This window comes from Cuculus canorus, chromosome 2, assembly GCF_017976375.1.
Source record: "Cuculus canorus isolate bCucCan1 chromosome 2, bCucCan1.pri, whole genome shotgun sequence".
In the NCBI taxonomy this organism is placed as follows: domain Eukaryota; kingdom Metazoa; phylum Chordata; class Aves; order Cuculiformes; family Cuculidae; genus Cuculus; species Cuculus canorus.
The window spans coordinates 121,407,083-121,419,815 of record NC_071402.1 but is presented as its reverse complement, the minus strand read 5'-3'; the positions used below and the strand labels follow the sequence as shown (position 1 = coordinate 121,419,815).

General features: G+C 36.7%; 1 protein-coding gene across 5 annotated transcripts in view; it reads right to left on the bottom strand.

The window, feature by feature from the left end:
- Positions 1-12,733, bottom strand: part of ZNF385D (zinc finger protein 385D) — a 410,191-nt gene that overhangs the window by 145,521 nt on the left and 251,937 nt on the right. The window contains exon 1 of one of the 5 annotated variants that reach the window (XM_054059695.1): positions 4,717-4,737. The exons of the other annotated variants lie outside the window; for them this stretch is intronic. Within the exon in view, the coding sequence (XP_053915670.1) occupies positions 4,717-4,726 (10 nt within the window). The 5' untranslated portion in view covers positions 4,727-4,737. Of the gene's footprint in view, positions 1-4,716; positions 4,738-12,733 lie in introns of those variants that run through there. 5 annotated transcript variants of the gene reach the window in all.

Genomic DNA, 12,733 nt, shown 5'->3' with positions numbered 1-12,733 from the left:
ATGGAAACTCTAGTTTTGGCAAGATTACTTGTGATGGAGTTGTTAGGCAAATGTTTTGAGAGTTGGAATACGTGGCAGTTAGTAGGCTTTTTGTCCTTTTCTTGGTACTTGAGAAAATTCTGGCAGGTACAATTTTTATATCTTTATGTAAATATGCCTACAGTTAAAAAAAGTTTTTCAAGCAAGGAGAATTATCTTATTATTCTCTAAAGGTAGGGGGAAAACACCAGTCCTTTTGCAGACAATACACAAAGGAAAAAATACGTTTTTGTCCTATTTTCCAGAAACACGGGCATGTCGGGCCCAATTTATCTAATCCATGACATGCTGGATGCTCCAGGCTGCATCCATGAAAACAGATAAAGGCATGTCCTCCACAGATTTAATAAATGGGAATCCCTGCCCCTGGCTAATATAAATTGTGCTTGTTGGTGGGTAATTCTATTGATTACAATCCAGTTACATTTACACACACACACATAACAGTTTCAGTAATTGGCCAAAAAAATACCAAACTAAAATATATTCATATTTCTTTCAGCTACATGAAATTAGTTATGATTTTTTAGCTTTTCTGTATCCTATCCAGGTGTTCCTGAAGAGCTTTTTACTATCGTGTGACATAAAATTATTCCATGATAGATCTACGTATTAAGATTCTCTCCATCCAGAATTTATTCCTCACCCAAAAAGCAAAGAAGTTTTTATAGGTTCTGACAGAGATTTTGCCAGAAAGTTTCCTGAGTCAACCACACAGCTTGTAGCTGTCAACAAAAGGCAGCAGGACAACATCTCTTGTATCTATGGAAGGATTTCTAAAAGGGATGTAGAGGGGAAGGGAAGGAGTGGGGAGGCAAGGAGGGAGAGATGGAGTGAAAGAGAAAGGAAAGGGGAGAGTAGGAAAGGAAGGGAGGGAGAAGTTGTAAGAGGTGGCAATGAATGGTCTGCATATCTATGTGCAGGTTTCACTGCTGGCTGTGGATGACAAGTCATGGTGGAAGGGACAAATAATATTCATCTGCATTTTTGCATCATTTAGGAACAGCCTGAAACCTCCTCTAAAGAAAAAGGAACAGGATAAGAACTCAAGCAATATACCTTGTCTGGCATGCTCTTCACTCAGCCTAACTCTGTTCTGATCGTCTATCAAGGCTACTTAAAATGTTATAAACTCTGTCCCTGGAACTAAACAGGAGATATATATATATAAAACACTTAATGTTTTAGGGAGCTCCCTTCTTGCTCATGCATTTACTTATAGCCCTATATAGCTATTAAAATTTTGTTCTGTATGCATCACAAACTCAGGTTAGATATTCACTAATTTGGACTTCACATTTATTCATGGTCTAGAATTCAGCATTTCTTGAACTAATTGTAAATATATCTAGAAACAGGCCTAGTATAAACCCAACCCACCTCAAACATTTCAGTCCATTCCATTCAAATGCTTTCATCTGCTTGTTACTAACGTCGTTGAAAAAGATTAAACCTGGGGCATAACACACAAACTGTCACTCAACCGGAAAAAAAAAATCTCAGTTGACGTTTTATTTTATTTTTAACTCCTTTCTGCTAGAAAGACAAAACAAAACAGAAGAAATAATTTTTGTTTTTCTATGTAAAACAGTCACTTGAGAGATACTAAGGCAGATGTATTTTTTTGAAGGCATTGCTAACAGGCCTTGTAACCATGAGAGGAGAAAAATTCCTGTGCAGACTTTTCTGATAATCCATGTAGATCAGAAGGATCAGAATCATGCAGCTTCATAATGTTAAGCCTAGTTATTATAATTCCAGATGTTATTGAGCATGTTATATAAGGAAGTATTTGCTCTGATCCTTTTAAGTCACTGCATTGCTTTGCCTTGACTATTTAGAGTGAAGTTAAAATCATCATTTGACTTCTTTGCATCACATTATTTTAAACATTCCTAATATTTTTATTACTCTATTCACATTAACTAGAAAAGTAATCCACTCAATTCAGGCAGCAGACATTTATTTTAATTGAATTGTATATCAAATAATTCAAGTGATTTCTCAATATGATTTACTGCTGGAGATGAGCAATTCACCCCCCTCCAAACACTAACACCTCTGAATTTCAATAAATCTAGTATACTAATCTGATCCATAGAACTTTACAATATCTGGGAAGATTATAAGGCAGGGCAAGCACAAACAGCTTTCAATGGAACAATCTGTTGACAAGTTTTGATCCATCTCCCTGTCCTCTCACTTCACTGCTAAGCTGTAGTGGAAGCCTTGTGTATCTAATCATCTTTGCTTTCCGAAGAGGTAATCTTACGATACATTTCCAATAAAATTAGATTATATTAAACCAGTGAAGTGAGCCAACCAATTGTCAGATTGCTATAGAAATACAAGATTCTGCTAAACCTCAACCCTGCATATATTTAGCTATTCCAATTCCTCCCATCAGTGGAACAACATGAGAAACTTAATTCTTTTTTAATTCATGCATGCAGAAATAGGGTCTATCTCTTATTTGCATTACTCCATTTGGCTAAACATTCAAAATGTTTCATAACAATGAGTTTTAAACAAAGAATTGCTATTCTATGAAAAAGGGATTAAAATTTTACGAAGGGGCCTCAATTTGAAGTATGAATCAAAACCCCAAATACTCGACCCACGTCACCATATACAGCAGGCAATTTGCATAATGTAGAATTTGGCACCGCTTTCTTTAAAAACAAGACCAACTCACAAAACACCAAGATGCACCACATAAGAAGAGAAAAGCAATCATGAACTGTAAACATAAGATGAAAACAAAGTACTCTAAGCATATTGACAATGAGTCACTAAGACTTCCATCTTTTCTTTCTGACATCACATCTTTAAAAAAGAACAGGATTATCCCAGAGACAAGAACATACTTCTTGGATCTAGAAATGGTGTTAAAAAGCCCCAGAAACTTACTGTAAAAGACAACATGTTCAGAAAAAGAGGTCTATCTCTCCTTTAGTATCGTTCCAGTGAATTAAGGAGAGTTACACTGGGTATTGGCTTGAGCTGTAATACTAAAGAACAGCTATTGAAACACACTAGCTGTTCAATGAGAGCTATCGGTCCAAGCAATGAGGCAATTTTGCATGCAAGCCCCTAAGAAATCTGAAACCAAACATAGCTTGCCTGTATAAGGGTTGCATTCCAAAGCTTATGCTCAGGCCAACTATACAGATCTGGAGTTGCAAATAAACATAAATCACCTGATTCACAGCAGTGTTTTGGGTGTGTTAACCTGAAATGCTGAGATAATTTCAGCAGAGGTGGGCCAAGCCACGACAAAATTTAAGTTAAGATTTGTCCTACACCACCAATGCTGGCACAGATCTTGTGGCTGGGACTTTACAGTTTCCGCTCTTCTAACTCAGACACTGGGTATCTTCAGGTTCACAGATCTTCATTCATGCATTACAGAAAGATTTGACTTAGCATATAAGAAAAGACTCTACAAACCTGTAGTTCTGGCTATTCTGTTTCACTTGTACTTGAGGATAATATGTGGTAATCTTGTCCAGATAATGACAGAATTTAAAAGGAGAGTGTCAGGATTTCTTTATTACACTCTTCAGATAGCTAAATCATACTTAAAATGGGTTAAGAAGACCTAAAGCTCACGCAGCTGTTTGGTGTTGCTATGTAGATTCTGCTGCTACCACATGTGAAAAAAAAATCCACATTTCTCACTTAACCTACCATTTAAGTTCACAGAAAGCATCAAATGACTAAGGCATTCAGCTACATGAGTATTCACACTTCCAAAAGTGGTAAAAATGTAATGGATCTCTGTGTCTAAGGTCAAGTGTCAATTGTATTATCGGAAACATTAATGAAGTGCTTAAAGTTACATGTTGAATAACATTGCAGCAGCAACACAAAAGAAAGCAATGCAGTGTTCAAGTTTAGGTTGCCCCACTGTGCAGCTTTTAACACTGATTTTTTGTAGATCACTACCAAGGCCAAGTCTAGTCGTGCTACTAAGTTGGTACAGTCAGACCATAAAGATTGGTGGACACCCAAGAATGTTGGAAAGAGACTGAGAAAGTCAGTAAAATTCAGCATCTGATGGCTTGAAGTGAAATAGGCCACTTGCTCTTGCAAGTATAAGCCGAGAATTTCGTTCCCAGAACATCTTTCTTACATCAACAAGACCCTACAGTGTTACTTTACAACTTCTTCTGCAGATCTAAGCAAGCTGGTTGTAGCCCTTTTTTATTTATTTTTTTTTTTAAAGCCCCATAGACTACTGTCAGAAACTCCCTTGATGGTGTTTGCCCACTCACATAATTTCAGGTTTCTTTCTCCTCACTGAAAGCTAGGAAAAAGTGGCATGCACTATTTCTTCAAGGGCTACCACACACTGAAAACACATGTAAGGCAGTGGATACACAGACAGACCCGAGGAGACTGGAAACCTCTTAATTTTTTTTCTTTGGGAATCTATTTTTAAGAATTTTCTCTTAAATTATTGTTCCTACTTTAACTGCATGGGCAATGACCTCTTATTAGACATGATTTAGTATAAGATTTTATCTTTCGCCCTAGAATTCACTATAAATTTCAAATTTGCTATTTATTATAACAGTGTAATGTTATTTGGCCTTTCCAAAATGACACATTTAAAAGTCAAACCAACATTTTACTTAGAAATTAAAAAGTTTCCTTGTCACTAGAAATTCTTACCCATATACATTTTTAATACATGTCCATTCAGCAGCTCCAGACACACAGTTGGAGATGTTAAAATCTTGAAGACTAGAAATGAGCTTCTCCCACATGCAGCTTTTTCTGGCTGACCTACAAACCCACAGAAATGATAGCTTGGTATGATTTGTGGTCAGAAACGTCAACAGAACTGTATGGGATGATGCTCTATGAAAAATGTTAAACCTCCTCTGCTTGGGGGGAAGAACAAACCTCAGGTTTTCCTTACTGCTGCTGTTCTGCTTAAGTAGTGTAGAGTCTGTTAACTGGAGAAGAATCACCATGGACTGCTAAACTATTCATAGAATTGTCCCAATCTCTTTAATGATATTGCCAATAATGTACATTAATGAGACAAAAAAGGCAACCCATTTCAACAAATCACTTGAGAAGTTGCCTCCTTGAAACTGAATAGAATTTAAATAGAACTACTATGATCAAGACATACTCTACGTAACTTGTATATAATCAGGAAAGCTTGCAAGGCTCCATCCTATCAATGCAGATGAACTCCTTGATTTTACAAATGTAAACCTAAAAAGACAGTCACGGGGTAGATTTAAAATATTTTCACGTGTTTTTGTGGGGATTGTTTTTTTTTAATAAAAAAAAAAAGAATGAGAATCAAAATGGACTTCAGAATGTACAGAACTAAACAGTTCAGCTGACTTAAGAATTTCATATTATCGTTATTGGCATTGATGATTTGGTAATGGAAATTAATAAGAGCAATAATAACTATATTTTGTTTGCAGCTGAGAGGTGCTTGCTGGTTTCTGGAAAAGAGATTGGTGGTTTTAAATAATTTCCTGAAAAACAAAAAAAATCAGCATAGCTTTCATTGCCTGTTAATCACTGCGCCTTTCTATGGAAACTATCTAAAGCAGCTGATGGAGTCTTCCCCCGCAGGTGTGCAGAGCTCCTTTAGCATGGGGAGACCTATGACAGTGCTTTCACTTCTGTAGGTGCATCTTCCCCGAGAGGGGCTCCCACACAAGGCCAATACAACTGAAGTTATCCAACTCCCCGAGCTCAGGTTTCCATCATATTCAGCGCATCTTCTCACAGAGATACAGGGAAAACCGTTTAGGCAGGAAGTGCAACCCAAAAGGATGAATTCTTCCTCATATACTTCCAGGTTGGGAGTGGGTGAGGAAGAAATACATGGCAACCATGCTGCTGGGCACGCCAGCATCCTCCAGATCCTGACCTGCTGCCCAAGTGACTGTCAAAAGTTTTACTACTCTGCAGATGAACAATTTAAGATTTTAAAGAGCATTTAATTCACCCTTGAAATTACTGGAGATATTAAACACAAATGTTACAAATTATTTGACAGTTACCTTAATTAGACTAGGTCTGATTTAATATTTCCAGCACAGTTTAAATTCTTACTTTACTGGGGGCCATGGAAGTTTCTCAGCATGTTAGGTCCAGTAAATGAAATTGAGTTCAAGCAAATCTATTAACACAGTCCAACACTTTCCACAGTTCATTACAAACAATAATTGCTTTCTGCAAACTTCCTCCTTCGCTATGAAGAACAGATTTGACTCAATAAAAACAATATCAGTGAGAAAAGCTCAATTTTTGCTGAAAGATCCTTGAACTTGTAAGAGCTTTTTTTCATACCTGCTAGCAGTTAGCATTCATACATTATGTCAACGGATTTCAAAATCTGCCCAACTTCTTTCAGGCAAACCATCAATATTCCCTCAACTAATACACTGTCAAAAGCAGCTCCCTATATTTTTTGCTAGAACTGAAGTTAGTTACATATAAGAACCTGCAAAACTGGAGATCATAGGCACCTTGGAAAGATTTCTTACAGGATTAACTTATTATTTTAAACACTCTCTAACAATATTAATCATCTATTACTCTGAGCTTCCCAGAAAGGGCTAATAATTTAGAATTAACATTATTTCTTCTTATCTTTGTGATTTGGAAGATATTAGCTCAGCTGGGGACTCTCAAACGGATATTTGATATAAAACATTCATAATTTATTTGACTATATACTGAGGTCAGATGGTACTCTTTCTGCTTCCAGATGAATCTAAAGTGAGCTTTGTAATGCTGAACATGTGCTGACATAGCTTTTAACATAAAAACGCCTTTATAATAAATTACAATAAAGATAATGTAATATTTAGTTTTGTGAATATTTCTGTGAAGAAATCTTCCTACTAGAAATGCACAAAAAGCTTACACAAGTCACATGAACATTGTTACAATAAACTGAGGAATATTTTAGGAGTATTAATTGTTAATGTTCTTTCAATGCTAAGTATCATCAAAGACTGCCTACCAGTTCTGTGCTGCTTTTCCTATCTATAATAATTCTTTTGGACATATTTAACTTAGAAAACAAAAATCAGGGCATAGGAGAACAAGCAATGAAAATAAATTGATGTTCTACACATTTGTGTTATCTTCCTACAATCTGTGGAGCTGTCTGGGTGTCTACAGCGACACGTGGCATCACCGCTCATTGCCTTCACAAGGTTAATTTCAGCCTATTTAAATAAATTTTCTTCCCTGTGTGCTGATGATAGCATGTGATGACAATATTGCTTCAAGTTAGTCACTAAGGGCAAATCAGAGCAGTTTTGTTCAGTCATCTTGGGGTGCTTGTGCAGGGTGGTGCTGCCAGTACCATTTTGCTGCAGCACGAGCAAGCCACAGCACATTACCTGCTGCCTGCCTGCCTCTCTCTGCCAGCAGAGTTTATACACGTTTCACACACTCTAAGGCTTTCCACAATCACATTTTGATTGCATCTATATTCTTAGACAGATTTCAAATGTTGCTTTGATTTTTTTTTAAATTGTGTTTTCAGTCTTTCGGTGTTTGTTTATTACATTCAGTAAGTTTATTCATGCGAAGGAGTGATTCTGCGTGGGCTGTTTATGTGTAGTGATGTCCTTGTTTAAGGGCAGTGATTCTTTTTACCTTGAAAACCTGTGTGTATTGGGAAGGTAATCTATTGCATACAGTGTTGGTGTGCGTAGAGCTAAATGTAATATGAAGGATACTTGCCTCATATACACAGATTTGACCATAGATAGACATTTCTGCAAAGCACTGTACTTTCTATCCAAAGAGATGTCAGATGTCCAGCTAGTACTGAACTCATACGAATGCAAGTGGGCTGATAATTAGCACTGAGCAGGTTTGTCAGCTGTACCTATGTAAGAATATATCTTTTATATATTATTATATAATAATATATTAAAAAATTACTATAAAAATATTACTAAAGATGAAAAAAAAAAGGGAAAGCTACAGGGAATCTATAAGTGCATTGAAAATATTTACTTTGACCCAACTGAAAAGAAAGAGAGTTAATTCTAAGTAAAGAATGAAAGAGGAGAAAAAAAATCATACCATGTGGACCAATGCAATGTCCAAGTACTCAGTGCTATTAAGATTTGAGCCAAGAGAAACTAAATGCATTATTAGGAGGTTAGCGCAACTGCCCTAACACAGCATGTGGAGAGGAGGACTAAATAACCAGTTTTACAAGGTAGACAGACTGTGGTCAAGATTGGTGAGACAAGTGTTTGCAAATGGTTACATCATGTCTTGAGCGCTAAAAGCACGTAAGGATATTACAAATAACGCATTGAAATGGCTTTACAATGCCCATATTCATGTGGCTGCCATGCCCTCAGCCAGAGGGAGACTAAAAAGGGAAGGTTTTAAATGCACCTTCACATATGCACCATTTTGTAGCCTGTTGACTTATTAGAATTTATCCTTTACCAACACATGAACTGCAATTTAAATAGGGGGTTAGGTGGAGTTCTAGGTATGCCTGTTTATTTTTCCTTCTTAAAGAAATAAAAATGGCTACTGAAAATAACAGATTCAGCATGAAGGCTTAAAGCAAAGATGTTATTTTTTTTTCTTTGCTACCTGCAAGCAGACAAACTTATACAACTTACACTGTTGAAAAATTTGCTGTTCACAGCAGCGCAACTTACCAGTAATGACAGAAAACCAAAGAAGTGGTGTGTGCCTACTATATAATAGTCACATATCTGGCAAACTAAATCTTCCTGATAAGTGGCTGGGTTTGACAGGAGGCGAGTGGATTGGCTTTCGCAGGTGAATACCAACAAACAAAAACTAATTTGCTAAATATTGCACTATAGAGACAGTACACCCTCACCTTGTTACTGAAAAATGACTTGGCTGAGCAAGAGGAGCATCGATATTGTTTGTGCTACCAAGACTGGCTTCCTCCCTCCTTGTACATTCACAATTGCAGATCTTGCCAAGGTTCTGTGTTTTCTGACTTTTTTTTTTTTTATTCGATATTGATCCCTAGGGTAATGATGGGCAACAGTATTGGAAAACACAGCAGTTACCTCCCTCCGTCTTCATAACTTACTATGCTCCGTAGTAAACAAACTGAGTAAACAAGGTCTATAAGAACAAAAGAAGTTGAGGAAATTTTCATGACTTTCATTTGAATGAACCATACTGTCCATCTAATTTTTCAATTACAGCATAAAAGTATATAAATAGGAGAACCACTGTGAAGTAATAATCAAAAGCATAAATTAAGCCTAGCTTCTTTCCTTTGTTCTTAAGACAGCAGTTTTAATATTCAGAGACTGTTTTTTAACATAAACTCACTTTTAAGGCTCTATCCTGTTTTCTGAAGGAGAGAACTGGGGAAGAGGCTGCTGGTTTGCATTGTCATAAATAGAACACATACACAATACACAGTATAAATATTAGCAATATAAGCCGGAGACCTTTGAGATCCTAAGTATATGCTAAAATTTCAAATGGCCATACCCATAGCTAGCAGACACTCTCAGTCAATCTAATTTTTTTATGTCCTGTAACTGCTTCAGAGATGAAGATACTGTACATTACCAAACCCCAGGAGCTTTTCAAGCTTTACTTGAAAAGCAAGTGGTACATTATGGTTTTAAATTCTGAAATCTGCAGGGACTATAAACTAGAGTAAATTAGTTGGCTATGTAATAGAGCCAGGGCTGGATCCCATAGTGATGAAAGAATTTCCCATAATTTCCAAACAACTGGTTCAGCCAGCTAGGTGAGATATTAAAAAAAGAAATGGATTGATCTAATCCCAACTTTTTAAAATAGTTGTGACCTTTGCCAAAGCAGAAATAGGGGGAAAAAAAAGTAGAGAACAAGTGCCTTTGTTTAAATGCTCTAGATAAGGACTGAAGATGTCTTACCTTTTTTTTCCAAACTTAATGATGTTTTAAACAGATACAATTTTAAGCATCAAAAGAGACAGAACTGTATTATCATACATGTTAACAAGAGACAACGGTGTACAGCAATTGAACTTTCATAAAAGCCTCCCTTATAATTCCAATTCCAAATCACAGCTGCATTTTCTTATTTCACAGTTGATCTAGATCCTTGCCAACTTCTTTAAGCTGTCATACCATGCTTATGATTGTAGTAAATCTTTATGGTGCATATGTACAAAGACAAAAAAAAAAGAAATTGAAGGGAACTTGCTCATGAGCATGAGAATGAAAAGAAGTGGTCAAAAAAGTGGACAAGGAGATCTAAATACATGAGCATGACGATAATACAACTTTGTACATTAGATTTTTTACCCCTAAGTAGACTTTGCATAAACATATCACTAAAGACATTGAGCATATAGTATCGCCTACAGAATGTGACTTAGCCCTGCGACAGAGCAAAGCTTCTTCCCACTTTCAACCCCTGCAATTTGATTCAAGTACAATCTCAAACACTTCAGGCTTTGGTATTTCTAGTCAACCTCTTTTGCTGCATTTTCCCTGAATGTTACCAATCATCCATGCAATTTCAGCTGCAAAACTAATCTTTGCAGTATATTACGTATAATAACCCCTTTTTGAAACTGAAGCCCTTATGACCTCTACTCTATTTCAAGAAGTTTTCATGATTTAATACCACATTGAAATATTTCCTTTATCAAGCCCAAATATATTTCTTCTTTTTCAAGTGCCACCATCTTATTTAGTGCAGTGAGAGGCAAAAGCTTTGAAAGAACTCCTGTAACTCCATTAAAATTTTTGTAATTGCCAGGATTTTTAGAACAGCCACCAGGTTATAAAAAAAGTCAAAATGACATGGAAGGATATTTGCACGCAGGCACAGAGAGGTAGAATCTGTATGAGTCTCAGATAATTTTGCACTCAAAGAGTCTCACTATTTTAAGATATTTTTATAAAAAAATAAGAATTTATAGGAATGTTCTTTTAGGAATAAAGATGAAAAATGACAAATGGACGAATAAAACTTTTAAAATTCCAGTTTCTGCTTAAAATTTCAATTCTTAACAGAAGCAAGATATTTGTTAAGAAGGGATGCAAGATTAGATTCCATAGCAACCCAGTTAAAACATGTTCAGATGCACATTCATGTGCACACGTGTGCACATGCAGACACTTTCTGTTACAGGACTTTCAGCTGAAGCAACTGTGATCTAATCTTCTCTAACGAAGCAAGAAACTATTAATTCTGATTTGGGTTTTGGAGCAGTTCTGCCATCCACAATAAGGTTAACACTGGGAATTACTCTTTTTGTGTGTATGAAATGGTGAAATCATCCTTTTTTTATAGCAACATACTGGCTATATTAGAGGTATTTTAAATGAAAAGTTTCTTAACAGAGTAGAATAGGATACAATGTAGCACAGAGAAGTTTCTGTAAGTTCAAACAGGTTTGTTTTTTTTTTTTTTTTAATTATTATGTATACATGAATTCATGATTACTCAGTACTTCAGGATCTGAACTCCACTGCCCAGGAGGCTGTAATGTTCCAAGTATAAACACAGGCTCCCGCAGATTTCAAGATCCTACACATTAGCTTGCTCAGCTGAATTCTTCTGTCACATACAGCTTCCATTGTATATTAAATGCACTTATTGCAGATGACTGGTGATAAAATACAGTTCATAATCCAGTATCTAGATTTCTCAAAACATTTTAAAAGCATAGCCTTATTATCACCGATTCATCTTGCCTTAAATGAAGACAAACAGAAATGCTACAAAAGGCCTCCACAGCGCGTAACCTAGCAGAAAATAAAAATGACTAAAACCAAACTGATGACAATTAAATATTTTCACCAAAACTGCTAAAATAGGTTTTGTTGGTTGGTTGGTTTGTACGATGTGTGTTTTAAAGAAGCGGTGAGATTTGGGGGGGGTGAGGGGGTATTTTTTCTTCTATGACTCACTCTGCATGAATCTCTTCTACAAGAAAGTATTCCAGAAATAAAAAGTGATACTCAGAATAGTAGTATATATGCAGATGAATTACTACATTCTACAAAACTGACTGAAAAAAACTCCATCAAAAATGAAAACAGCCAACACAGAAACAGAATTATTATGGCATTTTCAGACAAAAATTGTATTCCATTATTCTATCCCATAGGATATTCATTTCCACTTCAATATATGTACAATGTGAACAGAAATATTGAAAAGCTGCTTAAAACTGTAATAGGTCCACAGGAGGTGGGGGGAGGGGGGGGGGAAGAAAAATGAAAAGAAAGCTACAAATTTCTCTCTTTTTTCCCCCTTTTCTTAGCAATTTTTAATTTTTCTTCTTTTTTGGGATTGTGTTTCTTCAATAACAGCAAGGTATGGGGGCACGCAGAACATTTCTGTGGTGGTGGAGGTGGAGGACTGGCTTGCCTCTCAATTCCAGTCAAGGTTTACTGAGCCCTCAGGACTGTCCCATAACTGCAATATCACTGCAGCATTTACTCTGGTTCGATGAGCAGCACGTACAGCGCCAGTGCACGGCACACACCAAGATCTCTCCCTGTTCACCTCCCGAACAGCGTCCACCTGACCCAAACAGACTGACCACCAAGCCTGAGGGGTAGCCACAGAGTCCATTGTGCTCTCAGGACAAGCCATCTCCCGTGAGCTTCCCACACTGCCAGTCCGAGGAAGACGCAAGGCTGGGGATGTAGACTAGCCCAAGGCA